The sequence below is a fragment of the Mus caroli genome, unplaced genomic scaffold, assembly GCF_978045245.1.
Source record: "Mus caroli unplaced genomic scaffold, Mus_caroli_1 scaffold_1, whole genome shotgun sequence".
NCBI lineage: Eukaryota > Metazoa > Chordata > Mammalia > Rodentia > Muridae > Mus > Mus caroli.
The window spans coordinates 13668998-13690781 of record NW_028227256.1 but is presented as its reverse complement, the minus strand read 5'-3'; the positions used below and the strand labels follow the sequence as shown (position 1 = coordinate 13690781).

At 42.0% G+C, this 21784-nt stretch overlaps 1 protein-coding gene across 1 annotated transcript; it reads right to left on the bottom strand.

Annotated features, from left to right (window-relative positions):
* Positions 1–581: 581 nt before the first annotated feature.
* On the bottom strand, positions 582–21580 carry Ly96 (lymphocyte antigen 96). Its single transcript, XM_021171107.3, has 5 exons — positions 21372–21580; positions 18026–18115; positions 8784–8912; positions 4030–4082; positions 582–900 (listed from the first exon to the last, which is right to left on the bottom strand). The coding sequence occupies exons 1-5, from the start codon at positions 21481–21483 to the stop codon at positions 802–804; spliced, it is 483 nt and encodes a 160-aa protein (XP_021026766.1). The 5' UTR covers positions 21484–21580; the 3' UTR covers positions 582–801.
* Between the last annotated feature and the right edge of the window lie 204 nt (positions 21581–21784).

The window sequence follows — 21784 nt, the reverse complement described above, 5'->3', positions numbered from 1 at the left end:
GTGAGAACCTGACTTTTGAGTCAGAAGAAAAAGGAGGAAGAGGAGCAGGAGGAGGGAGGAGCAGCAGGAGGAGGGAGGAGCAACAGGAGAAGTAGCAACACCTGCCACTGGACATCATGGTACATGCTGGGAGCTATTAAGACAACTCTTGATCTCTGAATTGGGCCTCTCCCCCTGAAAAGAAAAGGGTTAAAAGCGGGCCATCGGCACACCGATTCCAAGAACAACCACAGAATGTTCCAGCCCTAAGTCATCGCCGATGTCCTGACCACACCCTGATACCACCAAGTTCCTGCTTCCCCGTGTAGCTGCCAAAAGAAAGAATTTCTATTGCCCCGCCCATAAGTACTTCTCCTTTTGCTTGTATTGCCCCATCCCTCCCACTGATAAGTATCTGTACTTCCCCTTTGCTTATGCATTTAAGCCTTGGGCCTTTCTCAAAACATTGGAGTCTTGATGCAATCCAGAACGTTTCCGTGTCGTTATTCGCACAAGACCCTCGTCTCTCTCTACACCCCCCCATTTGGTTCTTAGGAGAAGGTCCCCTCAAGACCCTGGAATAACTGGACCTGCTGGACGGGTCAGGTACACACCTTTAATTCCATCACTTGGAAGACAGAGGCAGGCAAATCTGAGTTCCAGGACAACCAAGGCTCACACACATACTAAAATAAATGGGAAAGTTTTCAAAAGAAAAACAACACAGTTTGGGGGGAAAAAATTATATATCCATATATACGTGTGTGTGTGTGTGTGTGTGTGTATGTGTGTGTGTGTGTGTGTGTGTATACTCAGCATATTCTAATTGACATCACGGCGGTGAATGATGGTGAAATTCAAACAGAAGAGCTTTTCTTCAGTATCCCCAGCAATAGCTTCTGCAACACATCTGTAATGGCCCTAAAGTGAGGAATAATAAAGACAAGAAACACTAAATGTTAGGTGTCACTATGTCAAAGGCCTATGTAAGAATCAGAAGATGGCCTAGTTGGCCATCATTGGGAAGAGAGGCCCCTTGGTCTTGCAAACTTTATATGCCTCAGTACAGGGGAACGCCAGAGCCAAGAAGTGGGAGTGGGTGGGTGGTACGGAGGACTTTTGGGATAGCATTGGAAATGTAAATGAAGAAAATACTTAATTTTAAAAAATGCTTAATTTTAATCCCTTTAAAAAAATATTGTTCTTTTCTTTCTTTTTGTTTTGTTTTGACACAGGGCTTCTTTATGTAGCCTTGGCTGGCCTAGAACTCACTATGTAGGCCAGGCTGGCCTTGAACTCACAGAGATCCATCTGACTCAACCTCCTAAATGTAGAAATGGAAGATGTGAGCATGGCAAGGACTTTTTTTTTTTTTATAGATACCATTGGAATTGAATTGGTAATTTCCTTATGGTAAGAGCACCTGCTTTCTTAGTTTTTCAGTAAAATGAAATCTTCATGTCTGTGTGTGTGTGTGTGTGTGTGTGTGTGTGTGTGTGTGTGTGCCTAAGCATGCCACATCATTCAGGTAGAAGTCAGAGGCCAATTTATGGGAGTCAAGTCTTTCCTCCTGCCCTGTGAATCCCAACCATAGAACTCACATCATCTTGGAAGTAAGCACCTTTTAGCACAGACATCACACTTGCCTTTTAATTCAGTGAGCAGAGAATTCATTTTTTTCCTATTAGAAAACAAGGATATTTATAATCTCTTTAAAATTGCCTACAAGGGTCCAAGGGAGATGGTTGAGAGAAGGATGCTCTCTGCACAAATCCCCAGAATCTACATAAATGTCTATCAACCTTAGCATGGCAGCATGCAGAAAAGAGTGTTGGGGCTGGCCATGAGCATAGCTCCAGACTCAGTAAGAAACCCAATCTCTTGGCCTGGCCATGGTGGTGAGCCAGAGGCAGGTAGATCTCTGTGAATTCAAGGTCAGTGTGTTCTACAGATCTAGTTTCAGGGCTGGAAGACAGAGAGAGAGAGAGAGACAGAGAGAGAGAGAGAGAGAGAGAGAGACAGACAGAGAGGGGGGTGGAGGGAGAAAGGGATGGAAGAAGGAAGGAAGGAAGGAAGGAAGGAAGGAAGGAAGGAAGGAAGGAAGGAAGGAAGGAAGAAACCTGTCTCAATGGAATAAGGCTGAGAGTAATAGAGCAAGATACAAGAAAATCTCTTCTGTGCATCTGCACACACACACACACAGAGTACACTGTACAAACACACACAAATGAAGAAAATTAATCTTTTAATGTATTTTTTAAGAGCATGTTTCTCTGTGTAGCTCTGGCTGTCATAGAATTCTCTGCAGAACAGGCTGGCCTTGAACTGAGAGATCCTCCTGCCTTTGCCTCCTGAGTGCTGGGATCAAAGCCATGCACCACTATGCCCATCTATTAATTTTTTTTTAAAACTCACCAAAAGTGAAAAACAAAAGCAAACTCATCAGCAAACATGGTGCCACAAGCTTTTAATTCCAGCAAACAGGAAGTTTAGGCAGGAGGATTACTGTGAATTTAAGGCTAGCCTCAAACATTAAGACTCAAAAAAACAAAAAGGTACTCTTTGAGGCCATAGTTATTTTTATAAAAGCATAAATGCCTGTGATGGTTTGTATATGCTAGGCCCAGGGAGTGGCACTATTAGAAAGTGTGGCCTTGTTAGAGTAGGTGTGTCACTGTGGGCGTGGGCTTAAGACCCTCATCCTAGCTGCCTGGAAGCCAGTCTTCCACTAACAGCATTCAGATGAAAATATAGATCTCAGCTCTGTGTGCACCATGACTGCCTGGATGCTGCCATGCTTCCCCCTTGATGATAATAGACTGAACCATTGAATCTGTAAGTAGCCCCAATTAAATGTTGTCCTTATAAGAGCTGCCTTGGTCATGGTCTCTGTTCACAGCAGTAAACCCTAACTAAGACAATGCAAAGTGCCCAAGAAAACAAAAATAAGTTTATGATTTATGTGATATTTTTAAAAGATTTGTTTACTTTTATTTTATGCTTGTGAGTATTTTGTCTGTATGTATGCATGTGTCCCATGTGTATTCAATGACCCAGAAGGCCAAAAGAAGGCATCAGATCCCCTGCATCTGTAGTTACAGTTCTGAGGCATGAATGTGGGAGCTGGGAAATGAACTCAGGTCTTCTTAGAAAGCAACAAGTTCCCTTAACCACTGGGCCATCTTTCTAGTCCCTAAATCTATGTGATTTTTTAATTCTAAACAATTATGCAACATATTAGCATAACACAGATAGTGTGTTAACTATTCAAGTATTAACTAGTAACTAATGAAGTTGATTTATCCATGGCCCTTGGCTAATACATTAATATGAAAACCATCAGTCGGTAATGACCATTTTTACTACGTTAAGTATGTATGTTAAAGGAAAAGAATGACAAGAAAAGGAACTACCTTATATGCAATTTCCCCCATGCTCTACAATAGAAATAAATATAAATAAATAAATACCCAGATACCTAAAACCAAAACTCTTAACCATCTTAACTTAAATAACTATTCTTGACTGTGGCCACACTCTCTTGAGCTTGTCCAATATCAATGAATCACTATTCTTTAAAGTGATAAATTGCTATTTTCAATCTTGACACATGGGGTGGTTTGAGTAAGAATGGCTCCCATAGACTCACAGATTTGAATGCTTAGTCACCAGGGAGTAGCACTATTAGAAGGTGTGACTTTGTTGGAGAAAGTGTGTCACTATGGAGGCAGGCTTTGAGGTTTCAGAAGCTCAAGCCAGGCCTAATGTCACACTCTGCCCGCTCCTCCAATCCAGATGTAGAACTCCTGGCTCCTTCTCCAGCATCATGTCTGCTTGTGTGTTGCTGTGCTTCAAGCCATGATGCTTATGGACTAAACCTCTGAACCTATAAGCCAGCCACAAGGAAAATCATCCTTTATAACTGTTTCCATGGCTCCATGGTCATGGTGTCTATTTACAGAAACCCATGTTTCTACTACCACAGGTTACATGCAACATGCTACAACATGCAAAAGGTTAAGAAAGCACAAAATATTTCTTGAATAATACCTTAGGAAATAGTATTCCCTCGAAAGAGAATGGTATTGATGTATTCACAGTCTCTGAAAACAAAAAACAAACATTATTAGTCATTTTAGGTGATTTTTTAAAATTATGGAGTCTAGTTTTCTGAAATGTCCTTAATAATATCAGAAGCATTTTTGAGGAAAAATATAGAGAAATGACCCCCATATTCTACCTACTAGCCTCCTAAACAATCCTTGGTTCCCCACCCTGACACTCAGATATGCCAGCACCTCTCGCTATACTAGCCCATGTCTTATCTCCTAGGGCTTCCCAGTTTTTAAGATCTGTCTCAGTGAATTAAGGAAAATATGCATCAATCTATATTATACATGTGCATGCCTAACTTTTAGAGATATTGCTGCCCTTACAGCTGGATATAACAGATAAGAATTTCCCTGGAGGCAGGAAAAATGTTTCTTTTTGCTTTGTTTCATTTCTCTTTTCATTAACACTGAGGATTGACCCTGAGGCCTGGCACAATTCCATCTGAACTATATCCCCCACAAGAAGGTTCAAATACAGACAGAATACTTATACTCTTTCCAGTCACACCACCAAGACGTCTAAGAATTCAGCCTCTATTTCAATAAGCAGCCATGAGGCTGGCCCTGCACAAGTCACCCGGCATAGATGCAGATAAACAAGAAAGACCAGACAACAAAATAGTGAACTCGGGGTAGAGGTAAGGTCAGAAAGGAACATACGTTTAAATGTCAAACAAAAGAAATAGTGACCTTTAAAAAGCAAAATTGTGTGTGCACATGTGCACAGCATGCCATGAAAGTGGGTTCATCAGACAACTTATGGTAGTCACCTCTCTCCCTCTAACATGTAGGTTACAGAAAGAAAAAAAAAAAAGAGTGCAGTGGTCAAGACACAGTGAAGATTAAGATGGTGTAGATGGTGTTACGCCGGCAGAGCTGGGCATCCCTTCTGCCAGGTTCCTGCTTCGGGGTTACTACACCACATGGTTGCCATGTGGCATGCCCCACTCCTGACATTGCAGAGCATTCATCCCTGATTCTGACCCTCCTTGTGCCCAAAACCCAGCAGCAGCAGCAGCAGGTGACAGGTGGTGGTACATAGAAATGAGAAGGAAAGTGTCCATGCAGGTCCCCAAGTGCCAGCAGACATGTAAACAGTGAGAAACAAAGAACCCACCCAGCAGGGAAGATGGGCACACACATCATCGTCTCCTCAAGTTTTACTTATAAAACGCTCTGGAAAAATTATTAGAAAAGTCATGAACCACTAAGCTCTGGTTGTAAAACACATCTGTACACACGGTGTTATTGGGAAGCCAACTGTAGCACAATTGTAAAGAATACGGCTATCTGTGAATTAAGAAAGGAAGTGGCTGAGACCTGGGGGCTTGAGAAGGAAATTGGGAGGGACAACTAGGTTTGTCCTGTGGACTACAGGAGCATTTAGCAGATCAGGCAAGAGCCTCAGCCTCTCCCACTGGCCAAGCCTCTTTGTCTGTCTGTCTGTGACAGAGCCCATCCTGGGCAATTGTCCTCTGTGTTGATAGAGAATTAGCTAGAGGCCTCTAAATTCACTGAAGAAACCAGAAAATATCCGAACTGGGTCAGATGAAAGAAAAACAGAAGCCCTTCTCTGGTCCCTCTGTCTTCTTCCAAAAGGTTCTACACACATTACCCGTGGCCCCAGACCAGCTCACTTGGCAACACTGCAGGTAGTAGGAACCAAGTTTCAGATAGTACTATAAACGGAATAGCATCTCCCAGAAAAGATATGTGGTCATTTTCATTCCAAGAAATGATGAGCTTAACCTAATCCAGAGCAAGGTGCCCACAAATCAAGTTAATATGAGGTCCCTGAGGTGGGTCCAAAAGCTCATAGGGGATGGGGGCAGGAATCTGGATGCTGAAAAAGACAAAAATGAAGACAATGTGAAGAGCTAAGAAGGAAATGGCTATCTGTGAATTAAGAAGCACCTAATGCTACCAGAAACTTGGAGAGTGGGCAGAAATAGATTCTCCCTTGGAACCCTCTGAGGGACCACGACCCTGCTGGCACCTAACAGCAGACTTCTGCCCTCTAAATCTGTATTATACTAAGCAACCAATTAGTGGCACTTAGCTATAGCATCCTTACACCCAAGATTACAGTATTAACAAGGTTAAAAGACTCATTGAGTTTCAGATCCTTGAAATAGACATTTATTTATACATAAATGTGGTTTTTTTAAAAGAAGAAAGGAAGAAGGTGTAAAAAGTGGTAAGATTGTAATTCTTACTTTATTTTTACTTACCATATTTTCTAAATATCATATCCTAAAGAAGTAACAACAAAATGGAGTTACTTTTAAAAATAGACACACAGAACTTGAAAAGTCTAATCTCTGGCTTCTAGGATCCCTTCAGTGCTTGGTTTTTGTTTTGTTTGTTATTCAGGATTTACTTTATGTGCATTGGTGTTTTGGCTGCATGTATCCTGTGAAAGGGTCCCATACCCTTGGAACTAGAGTTACACACAGGTGTGAGCTATTATGTGGATGCTGAGACTGGACCCGGGTCCTCTGGAAGAGCAGCCAATGCTCTTATCCACTCAGCCATCTCCCTAGCCCCCACATCAGTGATTTTTCAATCTATCCTAAGCTCTGGGCCCACATGCTCAGATGCCAGATGGGCATGTTTATTTGAATGTTCCAAAATTATCTTGAGCTCAACATACCCAAACCAGAACTCGTTATCTTTTTCTTTTAAAATCTGTCCCTTCTTTGATACACATCACCTCAGATAATACACTTTGCGATGAGAAATCACAAGCCCTCAAGTGGTTCTTGGTGTCACCTAATCTTTGACTGCCACAGTAAACATCTTATGATACCATGTCATTTCCTTTAAGTCCTCCCTGAATGCTCTTCAACAGCCTCATCTCTGAGCCCAGGGATGCTATGTTTGAATCCCTAATGGTCTCTCATAACGTCCTGAGTGTTCTTCATTTGAAGCAATTTGTCTGCCACAGTCACCTCCTGACATGAAGAAACTATTTACAAAGATGGAAATCTTACTGGGTCATCACTTCCTACTCACCATACGCTATAGACCAACATTCCAGGCATGGCTTACATCCTCACTCTGCCCCCTTTTGTCACCTCAACTGCAGCAATTCCTCACAAGCATATTGTGCTCCAGAACAAAGAGAAAAGAGACAGAAACCACTCTCCAAGTGTGGCTGGACGGACTTCCATCTGTTCTTTCCTTGCCACATAATGTTCCCCCTCACCCTCTGATGATCTCAGATTGAACACACTACTAAAATTCCCCGAAGATTTATATGTGTCTTTCTGTCACCAGTATTAGACAATTACATAGATAAAACTAACAGCATATTCCTATTTGTGGCCTTCCTCTGAAAAATGTCTTTTCTAGGACAGTGAGTTTTTAAACAAGGATCCATGACCACACAACTTCACATCCCCCGGACCAAAATCATGGCCTGCTCAGATTATGTTCAACAGATGTTTTTTGGAAAGAATAGAGAAAGAGTAATCAGGCAGGCTACGCTGATTCTAGCACAACTTAGATATCAAGAAAATGAAAGAAAATTCTAATAGAATGCCAATACAATTCCACAAAGAGTGTGTGGAATCATTGTAAAATAGTTGTGCTAGAGAAATTTACAAGGGGCTCAAGAGATGGCTCAACAGTTAAAGGCACTGGCTGCTTGGCTGCTCTTTCGGAGGACCCAGGTTCAATTCCCAGCACCCACACACTGATTCACAAGCATCTGCAACTCCAGCTTCAAGGTCCAACCCCTTTCTCTAGCCTACTCGGGTACCAGGCAAACACATGGGACACAGACATGCAGCATCTAGACACGCATCTCGGCAAGCACCCAATCTTCAAGGTAGGCCCTTCCCCAGAAAAGCACATCCAGATATGGTGGCACGTGCCTTCAATCCCAGCACTTTGGAAACATAAGCAAGCATGTGAGTTCTGGGGCAGCCTGGTCTACATAGTGAGTTCTAGAGCAGCCTGGTCCACATTGAAAGACCCTATCTGAAAAATATGAACAACAAAAAAGGAGAGAGGGAGGCCTTAAGATTAAGAAGTTCAAAACCAGCCTTGACTGCATAATGAATTTGATACCATACAGGGCTAAATAGTCATTCTACCCCCCAAAAGCCAATAATGATGGTAGTAGTAACAACAATTCCAAGATTCAAATAAAAAGAAGAGATTATTAAAGAAACCAACACAAGTGCAGAGCAAACTTAAGACAAGTGCATGCCGAAAGCCATACATTTGATATTTAGAAAAAGACATCTGTAGCCAAGAGTAAATGTGAAATCTTCATTGGAAAAGGTGAAAATGTAATGCTCCTTCAAATGCATCCATGATGCACCATGTGGATACACAACTATAAAATACTTATACTTCCGAGAACAAAACTTGGAGAGAAACCAAGCATTATCAGTAAGGGAGCTCCATGTTTTCAGGGTTTCTTTGTCCTAACAGCCTCATAAAGAATTATGGCCCAGGAGCTGGTGAGATGGCTCAGTGGTTAAGAGCACTGACTACTCTTTCAAAGGTCCTGAGTTCAAATCCCAGTGACCACATGGTAGCTCACAACCATCCACAATGAGATCTGACTCCCTCTTCTGGAGTATCTGAAGACAGCTACAGTGGACTTACATATAATAAATAAATAAATCTTAAAAAAAAAATTCTGGTCTAGTCTATAAGTAGTACAAGTCAAATACTTACCTCCTTTCAGAGCTCTGCAAAAAGAATAGTCATCATCATGTCCATGGCACAGAACTTCCTTGCGCTTCGGCAACTCTATGGAGTTGACACTGATGAATAGGTTGAAATATAAATATTTTAAGTTTCCTCCTTAGAAAGAAAAAAATACCCCATTAAATCCCTCCAGTAATATGTTAATGCATTGATACAGGGTATTGTACCCTTAGTGGGTACCTTGTGCTTTTTTTCCTATGATGCTTCATTTGATCATCATGGCTGTCTATGAAGTGTCAATATCTTTATTCCAAAGATAAAATAAAAGTTTTAAGAAGGCAACTTTGTAACAAAATTCAATGTTCTATATTGACAGCTATGTAAAATATCTGCCCCCCAAACACACAAAAAATCAGAAAAATACAAATACTTTGAACTTGATCATGAAAACTTCCAAAGTCTTAAGACTTTTCTGTTTTGGTAAGCTTACCCAGAAAACTCAAAGGACAGGAAGAAACTGGGAATAATGAGCTCATAAGCTTTTGGAGTTTGGATGAACATTTTCTAAAAACAGAATTAAAGACCAAGTGTGGTGGCACATGCCTTTAATTCCAGCATTACAGAGGCACAGGCAGTCAGATCTCTCTGAATTCAAGGCCAGCCTAGTCTACATAAACAAACAAACATACACTTAGTCAAGGCAGGAGGCTCACAAGTCCAACATCTGTCTGGGCTACAGAAAAGTTCAAGGCAAATCCCTGATAACAGATCCTGTCACAAAATAAAAAGTAAAAAGAGTTTATTACATAGGTCAGAGGTACAGCATTTGTCATAGTAAGTAGAAATCCCTGATTTCAATACCCAGTAATAAGATAGATAGAAGGAAAGATGATACACAGATGATAGCAAATCTCAGTAAAAATACATTTTCCTGACTCTCCAGAATTATTCATTTGTCCCAAAGGGAAAAGATACGTGTGTGTGTGTGTGTGTGTGTGTGTGTGTGTGTGTGTGTGTGTGTGTGTACGTATATGTGATAAGTAATACATAACATAATATATATTAGATAGGGTCTCATTGTGTACCCCTGGCTGGCCTGGAAACCACTAGGTACATCAGGTTAGCTTCCAATTCACTCAAAAGCAACTTTCTGGTCTTTAGATTGAACTCAGCTATGCTTGATCAAACTGCCAGATCTCTCCCAGCCATCTTTGAGGCCGATTCTCCCACCTTCTTTCAGTTTTCCCCCCAACGTCTCTGATTCTTCTTTATGTCATTGACTCTTCTTTCTCAAGGTTCATCTTCAGTTCTCACTTTTCACCATGAACATTCTCCCTGGCTTTAGGTGCCATATGATCATATATTTATTCTACACCTTTAGTCAAATGTGTCTCAGTTCCCTCACACAACAAATTGAAACTCACGTTTCCTCATCATCATGATCAAACTGGTATTATAGAAGTCTTTCTGGAAAAAGCACCCTGACACCAATGAGAATGGAAGAGAGCTATCACCCATGGACTGTAGTCAGCTCATGAAACGCTTCGATCCTGGTTCCCATTTGCATCCTCATTTTATACCTTAAAGCCACAAGTTGCAGGTAAGCAAGCAAGAGGCACATGTGCCAGTCAGAATGTTGTTAAGGGCAACAACCAATTGTTTCAGCTATTCTCCATGTTATCCTATCTCAGGAAACAACTGAAGTCATGCTGGGCCTATAATAGGCAGGACAAGAAACACCTTAAATAAATCACTAAATAAATCAATGTATATAGTGATTGGTCTTTTCTACTTTATTCTACTTCACTGGCAGTAGAGCCCTACTCCATCTTACCATCCCCCATTTTTACCCCTACTACCACAGTGTGAGCAGATTGATCCAAGCCTATGTTTTCTCCACATTGCTGCTTCCTGAGTTAGGTGTGGAAAGGCTACTATGGGAGCAGCTAATCTTTACAAAGAAATGGTTCTATGGACTCTCTAAAAGCAGGATTTATATGTGTGTGAGTGCAAGAGCTGATTTCATAAGGAATTCATGAGACACGGAGTTAAAGCTGTGTGTTGCACACAGAGTAGACAGCACTGTTATCCCATGTGACAATCTCCATGAGGCCCATCATGACTCAAACCTTTGGTGACACCAGGAAAGGAGGTTCTGCTTTGATATCTCAGTGGTTTCTATCTTGAATTGTCTTTGGCCCTGGATATGACCATAGTCACATTATCATCAATGAATATAGTGACATGCCACTTCTGAGACTTAGCTAGTCAAGGACAGCAACATGAGTGTTAGATGAAGAGATGAGAGACAGTGGCCATCATGAGGGTACAAAGGGAAGATTTTTTTGCCAAGGACAACTCCAGGAGCTGCCAGGAATAACACTAAAGGGACTTACTACACAGAGTTGTTTATCAATTTGTTTCTTTTATACAAAGACTCAATAATAGCCCTGAGAAATACTAAAAAATATAGTTTACATTTCTATTCAATTTTGACTCATGCTTATAATTATAGGTAGAAAAAAATTAATAAATTTTTCTTTATTTTTCTTAATAAATTTAGGTAGAAACAGAACCATAAAAATGAACCTGGTTTTATGAATGGACTCCATACTTTCTAGAGATTATGGTAAATTCTAGGTATTATAATTGTGAAACACTTTATGAAAGTGACTCAATAATTATTTTGTTACTGGATTAGTATAGATTATTATGTGATATTAAATGAATAACTAACATATTTATGATAGCAATGAAGGTTTATCACTCAAATTTCCTGCAAAAGAAACTGTTGTAAGGAGGTGGTTGGCAGCCTGCTCATCACTGCAGAAACTTAGATCTACTTATCATTCAACTACAACCTTAGACTTGGACAAGTTTACCCTAAAATGATCAAACACCTCAAGGGCCCTTGACACAGGCTATTCTTATAAGTTTCTAACTAGCTGGTTGACTGACTAATTGATTGATTGATTGATTGATTGGTTGACTGACTGATTTTGAGACAAAATCTCAAAAAGCCCTGACTAGCCTAGAACTTTTATGTAGACCAGGCTGGCCTCAAACTCACAGAGGTCCTCCTCTCTCTAATTCTCAAGTGCTGGGATTCAAGGTATGAGCTACCACATCCAGCTCCTGAGTTTTTTTTAATAAAAGAAATTATTTAATTTTGTTTTTCTGTATGTTTTGATGTTTTTCCTATGTTTGTGAACCACTTGCCTGCCTGGCACCTCAGAGGCCAGAAGAGGGCATTCATCTCCTGGAACTGGAGTATGGACAGTTGTTAGTAACCATGTATGTGCTGGGACTCCAACCCAGATCCTGTGCAAAAGCAGCTAACACACTTAACCACTGAATCATCTCTCCAGCCCCTGTCAATTTATTTTAAGTCTTTATATGCATGTCTGTGTGAAAGTATTCATATGTGTGTACAGGTGCCAGAAATCAGACCCTGGAGCTGGAGCTACAAGAGGTTGTGAGCTGCTCCAAGAGGGAGTTAAAAACTGAACTCTGTTATGTAGAAGAGCATCAAGTGCTCTTAATGGTTGTGCCACATCTCCAGCCCCTGCCTTGAAATGCTTGACAGGCAATCTTTATACTGCAGAATCCTCATTGACTTAGCTGAGAGGATCTCTCAGGTACATTTTGGATTGATGATTGTCCTAAGTCTCTTCCATTTCCCTTTTCTTTTTTGGTTGACTGGTTAATAGGTTGAGTGGGTTTTTATTTTATTTTATTTTATTTGAGTTTGAAACATGGCCTCGCCAGATTGTACAGGCCAGCCTCAAGATCATGAATTCAAACAATCCTCCTGCTTCTGCCCATGTGACTGCAAGAACTGAGCACCATGTTGGACCCTTTTTCTTTTATAAGGCATCAGACCTGCACTTCAGTCTGAACCTCTGCGTGTCTTCTCTATCTCCTCTCACAAGCATTTGTCCCTCAACATCACCCCCAAAATGCCTAATTTGTTATTTGTTTAGTTCCTTCTTGGGCTCTGACTTTCAGTGAACCCTGAGTGCTGAAGTAGTAGTAGCAGCAGCAGCAGCAACAACAACAACAACAGTAGCAACAGCAGTGTTTGGGTCTGGAAATACAACTTTTTTTTTTTTTTTAAAGGAAAGGATTCTTCTGAAAGTGAGATCACTCACTGGGTAATCATCTCCCATTAACACCTGAGGATGAGGCACACCAGAGTCTGGGGACAGTAAAAGAGAAATTACAGAGCCTTAACCAGGTCAAAATTTCACGTTTCTTTTGCTCTTGGCCAAGAAAGCAGAACAAGCAGAGTTAAATCATTTTCTGCTCTGCAGCCACAGATGCTTCAGGCTGTCATTTCAACTGTCCAAGTTACCCTCAAGATTTGTCTCTTCAACTGCCCCACCCAGGGATCCATTCCATAAACAACCACCAAACCCAGACACTATTGCATATGCCAGAAAGATTTTGCTGACAGGACCCTGACATAGCTCTCTCTTGTGAGGCTATGCCAGTGCCTGTCAAATACAGAAATGGATACTCACAGTCATCTATTGGATGGAACACAGGGCCCCCAATGAAGGAGCTAGAGAAAGTATCCAAGGAGCTAAAGGGGTCAGCAACCCTATAGGTGGAACAACAATATGAACTAACCAGTAACCCCCAGAGCTGTGTCTCTAGTTGCATATGTAGCAGAGGATGGCCTAGTCGGCTATCAATGGGAGGAGAGGCCCTTGGTATTGTTAAGATCATATGCCCCAGTACAGAGGAATTCCAGGGCCAGGAAGCGGGAGTGGGTGAGTTAGGGAGCTGGGCAGGGGGAGGGTATAGGGGGCTTTAGGGATAGCATTTGAAATGTAAATGAAGAAAATATCTAATTAAAAAAAAGATTTGTTTCTTCTGCTGAACTGGCAGATTCTTGCAGGGTGGTTCACATATTAGGCAAGACTTTACCACTAAGCTACACCCCAGCCCCATGACTTGTACGTAGTTCTACTTCATAGAACCTCTAGACCCTTCCCCATGCCCCTCTTTATGACTGACACTACCACATTTTTTTTTTTTTAGTTGTCCTACAACCTGACAGATTCCTCCTAATGACTGAACAAGTACAAGGACAGTGAATCAAAAAAGAAAAAAAAATCTACAATTAGATTCAAGGAAACTAACAAATCTTGTTTGTCATTTTTTGCCAGGAGCCATGGCCTCTACCTGTTTAGCAGTGTTTTCCTGTAATTCTTTGAGAGATTTTTGTGCTTCCTCTTTAAGGTCTTCTACCTGCTTAGCAGTGTTCTCTGTATTTCTTTAAGTGAGTTATTAATGCCCTTCTTAAAATCCTCTACCACCATCATGAGATATGATTTTAAATTTGAATCTTGCTTTTTGGGTGTGTTGGGGTATCCAGGACTCGCTGTGGTGGGCGTACTGGGTTCTGATGATGCCGAATGGTCTTGGTTTCTGTTAGTAAGATTCTTATGTTTGCCTTTCACCATGTGGTAATCTCTGGTGTTAGATGTTCTAGCTGTCTCTGGCTGGAGCTTGTTCCTCCTGTGATTCTGTTAGCCTCTGTCAGCACTCCTGGGAGTCCAACTCTCTCCTGAGTCCCAGTGGGTCAGAGCTCTCTCTCTCTGCAGGCAAGCTCTCCTGTTGCAGGGAAGGTGCCCAGAGGTCTGGGTCTCAGCTCCACCTCCTGGCTGAGGATGAAGGCCCAAAGGGACCCTGTCCAAGAAGCTCTGTTGCTTCTGTGCCGCATGTGCTCTCCTGCTTTGATTGGTCTCTGAGAGACCCGGGATACCAGATGACGCTCTCACCTGAGACCTGGGGTCATAGCCCTCTCTAGAGGCCAACTCTCCTCATTGGTCCTTAGATCCTAGGTGTGAATGATCTCCAGATGCTGGTCTGGCGGGTTTCCTGTGTCCCTGTTCCTGCTCGAACAGGCCACTCCCAGCTGTTTTGGAACAGATGTTGCATTCCACTCACCAGTGATCCCAAGATCCTGGGTGTGCTAGGGCGCCCGTGGCATGGAAAGTCTTCAGGGGACCGTGGGACTGTCCGCCAAGTTTGCACCCAAGCTGACGCAGGGCTGGTGCCAACCAAAACAAACCCAATAAGCATTTTATTATTAGTAACTTTGGGGCCTTTTATTTTTAACAGAATTATTGGTTTTATAAAATAGCAGATCGATTCCTTGGCATCGAGATCCTTGCAAATTCATAGACTTGATTTGGCTGACAGAGGCCTTGCTGAACCTGAGGTTGATAATTCCCCTTCAGAAGCTGCATAGGATTCAGACCTGTGCATACCGGTTCTTGATAAAATGAATCCAGTATGGGCACCAGCGTGGGTTGCGAGGCTAAGCACTTCAGGGGAAGGTCTCCCATGGACCATCTCTAAATTCCCCATGAGACAAACCTGGTTTGCAAGGAGGTTGGTATCTGTTTTCAACCTTATCCTAAGGATTTTTCTAAGGCTCTGCCTCTCCTCTCCAAAAGATACCAAGAGCCATGACTATGGGTTGTGATGGTACCCATGGGAGGAATCAGGTCAATGCTCCCTCCTGCTGATTAACTCCCACTCATCCAAGGATGAGATGACTATTGATCACCTCAGTTCCATAGTGAAAATAATTAAAAGGAAGGAGATGCCAGGAGCCATGGCCTCAGCCCTGGCCTTGTGGAAATTTTCCAGCTTACATAAACAATTCTGAGAGAACAATCATTCTCATAACAGTAAGAAAGTTTGTGGGAAAAGAAGACACTGTGACTGTTGGTTCCAGGAGCTGAAGATTGCCACCTGACCTTTGGAAAGCCCCCGGGCTCTTCCCTGCTCCCTTGAAGCCTCCTCTTGCTTATGTTTATATTGCCACTCCTGAATAAAGTTTTTCAGATCTTGATCAGGAAATTGACTTGCTCTCATTCTTTGTGTTTCTTGTCCCTCCCACTCTCTCACTCCCTTGCCCTGGAGGGAGGTCAGGGCAATTCTTAAGTTCTCTCTCTCTCTCTCTCTCTCTCTCTCTCTCTCTCTCTCTCTCTCTCTCTCTCTCTCTCTCTCTCTCTCTCTCTCTCTTTCTCTCTCACTGAGACAGGGTTTTACTATGTAGCATGGGTTGTCCTTGAACTCACAGACATCCACCTACTTCTGGCCAAGAGTTGGGATTAAAGGCATGTGCCACCAACTCAGCTTCTTTCTCAAATTCTTAACTGCTTTTTTTTTTTTTTCTTATAAGATGGAGGTCTACAATCTGAGGAAGAAGGAATGTTTCTTTAAGCTTATCAACATGATACTGAGCATAGTGGAATAGACATATAACCCAGGACTTAGACATACAACTCAGGCTAACAGGGCAGTTTCAAATGACACAAATGTATATATGAAGGACTTAGAAGCAGAGACAGGAAATTTTCCACAAGTCTAAGGGCAATTCGGGCTATGTAGTCATTTTTATGTAGTTCGGGTTACCTAGTGGCAACCTTCTCTTAAGGCAGAAGGAAAGAGGAGAACAAGGACAAATTATTAGCATTAGGGGCTCGAGAGATGACCCAGTAGTTAAGAGTGCTCTTCTAAGATCCAAGTTCAGTGCCCAGCATCCATCCATATTGGGCAGCTCACACCAACCTAACACTACACTCTGGTCTCCACAGTCATCCACACATAGGGCAAACACACAAAGAGATATACACATATCCACGTAAGTAAAATAATAAAAACATGTCCTTTATGAAAGCCTGTTATTTACATGACAGCACTTTGTAAAATATAAAACATGCTCCAAGTCTGTGCTGAAAATGGAGACCATGGTGCTAAAGACTAGAATTCCTTTCCTGAGAGCCAGATGTGGTGGTTCATGCCTTTAAACCTAGCACTCAGGAGGCAGAACAGGCTGATCTGTGTGTATGAGGCCAGCCTGGTCTACATAGTGAGTTCCAGGACTGTCAGTGCTACAAAATGAGACGCTCTTCTCAAATTAAAAAAAAACAAACAAAATCCTAAGAATTCATTTTCTGAACCCCAGGGCTTAGAGGAAGCAAGCAGAGCAGCACTGGCTGGCTAATGGGAGAGGATGGGCCTTTGCATTTTCACAGAGCTCCCATCGTTGGCCTTCACACGCTGAGAAGTAATGAAATACAGACTAGAACACAAAGCAAGCACGGTGCCTTCTCTCATGTCATCACCACTATATGTTTTCTAGAAATATCCTCCCTCATGTTAGAGATTGAGTGGAAGGCATCACACATACATGCAAGACCACATCCCCCAAAAGGTCAACTTTAATAGTAAAGAGTTCTGGGACTGGAAAGACAGTTCAGTGTGTAGCAGTGCTTGCTGCTCTTAGGAGGACTGGGGTTAGCTTCCCAGAACCCATACCAGGCAACTCATCACTACCTGTAACTCCAATTCTAAGAGAGCCAAGACCATCTTCTCGCTTCCTCAGGCACTCATACTCACATGAGCACACTCATGTGCACACACACACACAGGCGCTAGGAGGGAGAGAAGGAGAGAAGAAGTGAGGGGGAATAAAAATTTTAAATAATAATAATAATAAAATACTGGCTTGCTTATATACAGATTCTCCAATGGAAACTCAATTACTTCTCACCAGCTGAATAACTAATAGTTGACAAAGACCTCCCATTATTAGCAGGCTCAAGTCATTCCCATTTCTAGCCTATATCTTTGTAAAACCCTCCATATGATTGAGTTGTAGAATACAGAAAAAAAGACAGTACTGGGCTGGAAAGATGGCTCAGTGGCACTGACTGCTCTTTCAGAGGTCCTAAGTTCAACTTCCAGCAACCACATGGTGGCTCACAACCATCTGTAATGGAATCAGATACTCTCTTCTGGTGTGTGTGAAGACAGCAACAGTGTACTCACATACATTAAATAAATAAATATTTTTTTTTAAAAAATGACAGTACCACTTCCTTGTCCAAGCCTTTCATCATTACCCTTTGCCAGCTTTGATGAAGCAAGCAGCTAAAGTAATAAGGCCCATGTATCCAACAGCCAGAATCCAGAAACTGAATACTGCCGACCACCACGTGCACTGAGAAGCAGCAACTTCTACAACATGGTCACAATCTTCATCATATCTTTATAAGGGACCCTGAATGACATGGGTAAGCCATGTCCAGACTACCATTTCACAATAGATATGTGCTATGTTAAACATATATCTAAGAGTGTGGTAACTTATAGCAATAGATAACAAACATATGTGGACTAGAATTATTCTGAATCTCTAGAGTCCTTTGTAGCCGACTACAAGAGTGAAAGTTTGTACTTACTTGGAATGAACTCAACATGCACAAATCCATTGGTTCCCCTCAATCTTATACAGGGTTCAGAACTAATTGAAATAGGGAATTTCATGTGATCTAAAAGGAATAAAGAAAATACAAGTATATAAAAAACTTTCAATAAATATAGCATTCTGAATATCAGCACAAAAAGATGCTTTTTATTAAAATTGTATAAGGACCGGTACACTCTGTTCTGGTCACATGCAGGGTCATAGGGTTGTTGCTTTCTTCTGACCTGGGGTCAGCGGATTCTTGGGAAGGTTCACAGGATTTATTGGTGTTACTGAGCTAAGGGTCAGATTCTACCTCTGAAAAATCTCATCAAAAAACAAAGGAGCCGGGCGTGGTGGCGCACGCCTTTAATCCCAGCACCCGGGAGGCAGAGGCAGGCGGATTTCTGAGTTCGAGGCCAGCCTGGTCTTCAAAGTGAGTTCCAGGACAGCCAGGGCTATACAGAGAAACCCTGTCTCGAAAAAACCAAAAAAAGGAAAAAAAAAAAAAAAAGAAAAAAAAAAAAACACAAAGGAAGCCAAATATAGTCCAGGTGTGGTAGCCCATGTCTTTAGTCCCAGCACTCAGGAGGCAGAGGTAGACAGGTCTCTGAGGCAAGCCTGGTCTACATACCAAATTCCAGAACAGCCAGGGCTACATACAGAAACTCTATCGCAAAAAATAACCAAACAAACAAAGACAAATGTTGGGCTCCAGGAGTTGCCTCACAAACCACATGAACACTGATCTCAGTCAGACAGAGATAGTTTATTGAGCATACAACTCAGGACTGATCAATCAGGACCACAGGTCAGACTTGGGAGCTGACAGCAACATCTGGTCAAGATCCTATAGGGTTTCTTAAGCCTGAGATCTACAGACATCTGTGCCAAGTTGTTCCACCAATCAGGATTCAGGAAATTTCCTTAGGAACATGTCTTTGTTGCATACTTGCCCTGCTCCTCTTTGTTGGGGGTATTCTGTGGCAAGGGACTTACCTTATCTAACATCCATGTCTTAACTTCCCAACCAGGATGTCAGCTACCCACGTACATGTCTCCTTCTGCCAAGTAGGATGTCAGTTCCCAGGGAGGTCTTGGGAACTTAAACTTTATTTGAAGCTTATTCAAAATGGGAATAGGTGCAGGCGTCTCTCACGCTGAAATCTATCCCAGGGTACCTTGTAAAGGCAAATACTAGAAAAGCTTATACCCCTGTTCAGGAAGTGCTGCTGGGTAGTTGGTTCGGTTCCAAGTTTATTGTGGCTAATTATACAAAACAGTTCTAACTAACTTCTATTGTGATTCGTTTCTAAGAACACCAAAGCACAGAACAACCGATTAACAGCAATAACAGCATGTAAGAAAGTTTCCTTATAATATTAGTAAAGGCACAACATGGCAGGCTAGACAGGTAACAGTTACCTAGGCCTGAACATTTTACCTAGGCCTTAACAAAGACATCTAAATTGTTACTAAAAGAATAAAGGTGAGGGGTTGGAGAGATGGCTCAGCAGTTAAAAGCACTGACTGCTTTTCTAGAAGTCCCGAGTTCAGTTCCCAGCAGCCATGGCTACTATAGTGTCCTTATATACATAAAATAAATAATTCTTTTTTTAAAAGAGTAAAACAGAATAATATTTATTATATATTACTAATTAAGCATATGAAGAGTCACCATGTAGGGGGCTCCATGGTTAAGAGCACTGGCAGAGGACTCAGATTCAACTCTTACCAGCCACATCAGGCAGCTCAAAAGAGCCTATAATTGCAGTTCCAGGAAATATGATGCCCTCTTCTGGCTTCTGAGGGCATCAGCATATACACATATATACACCCAGGAAAACACACACACACACATAAGTAAGTAAGTAAATAAATAAATTGACAAAGCTGGGGGCCCAAAAGAAGAGGAAAACAGGGGTTAGCAGACTGAGGACCTTCCTAATGCCCCAGAGATGAATAGTTATTAGCTCTAGTCAGAATGTTTGGGGACAAGCCAGTCCCCCAAAATAACCAATTTGCAATGCAGGAGTTCTCAAAGTACATTTGTAAATTCCCTGCTCCACTTTCAGACAATTAGGTTATGATCTTGCTTTTCCTAGAACTGTCATTTTGGAAGGCACCACCTTCCAACCATGCAGACATTCCTAGAAGGGGCAGAAAATGGACAACTAACGGAGCGAGCAGCAGAAAGAGGAAACAGATTGAAACAACTCTCAAGCCCTGTACTAGGTCTTCTGTCCCAGGCATTTGTTAATGAAAAGTTGTAATGTGGCAATAGCATTAACTATGATCCAATGGCACCAGAGTTTATTTAGCTCAGCTGAAAATTATCTGCAAGTCTAGCACTGGAGAGGTCGAGGCAACGGGGAGCATGAGTTGGAGGCTAGCATAGGCTATATAGTCAGTTCTAGGCAGCCTGTGCTACAGAGTAAGACACTGTCTCAAAAAAATAAGCAAATAACTCAAAAGGCAGAGGCATGTGTATCTATCTCTATGAGTTGCCGGCCAGCCAATGTTATATAGTAATACTTTGACTGAAAAAAATAATAAAATAAGCTGGGCGTGGCAACGTATGCCTTTAATTCCAGGAGGTAGAGGCAGGCAGATCTCTATAATTTCCAACCCAGCCTGCCCTATGTAGTGAATTCCAGGTAGTTACAGCTATATAGAAAGACCCTGTCTCAAAACAGATTTCAATAGAGTAATAATTACTGCATAAATCTAAAATCACTATTCGAAATCAAATAAAATCATTATTTGTCAAGTGACTCATACAGTGAATTCTAAAATAACTTTCATTTTGCAAATTAAAAAAAGAAAAGTGAGGTTGAGAATGTCTAAGTATTTTGCTCAAGGTCACACAGTTGGGAAGGAAGAAGGATGCTTCCAAGAGCACTCTAGGACCACAGGCTGGAGCTGAAACCCCACCAGGAAGCACTGTGGGTTAGCCTCGTCAAGAGGAACCAGTTTGCGTCGGGGATGGTACTCAGAAACAAACTAGAACTCAGAAGAACCTGAAACTGAGCTCCGAGTGGAGAGAGCTTAACCACAAGACAGCAACAGAGGTAAAAAGCAATTCAGAGGTCCTGGGGAAACGGGGGTGGGGGGGTAGGGGGGGGGCGAGGGGAGGTTGGGTGCGCGGGGGGGGGGGCGGGGGGGTTGGGAGAGGGGATGATCCGCACCCGGAAGTGGTCGGCATTGCTCCACCCCCACCCCACACCGCAGCGGGCTCACTGCTGGAGCAGCATTCCTGCCAGCCCTCCAGCTTCAGGTTCAGTGAAAACTTTCTCTCGGAAATAGTTGGCGCCGCAGCTCTTTGTTGCCGGGCCACTTACCACAATAACTGTAGGAAATAATTGCATCGGAGGAGTTGCAGATCCACTGTTGCTTCTCAGATTCAGTAAATATGGGAGAAAGCAGCGTCGAAAAGAAAATAAATGGCAACATGATTTAATATCTCCGATACTTTAAACTCGCCAGAAGACCATCGGACTCCACAGTAAGGAGGACAGATTTAACTTAGTCACCAGTCATGTGATTTAGAAGGTCCCATCCAACTGTTTCCTCTTTTTATTTGCATATGTGACTGTGCATTTGTTTTAATATCTGAGCACTTCCTGTAAGGCAAGAGAAGAAAAAAATGACTTAGAATATACTGTTTCTTTATACTCAATGTAAACTAAAGTATCCAGCACTTTTTTTTTAAAGATTTATTTATTTATTATATGTAAGTACACTGTAGCTGTCT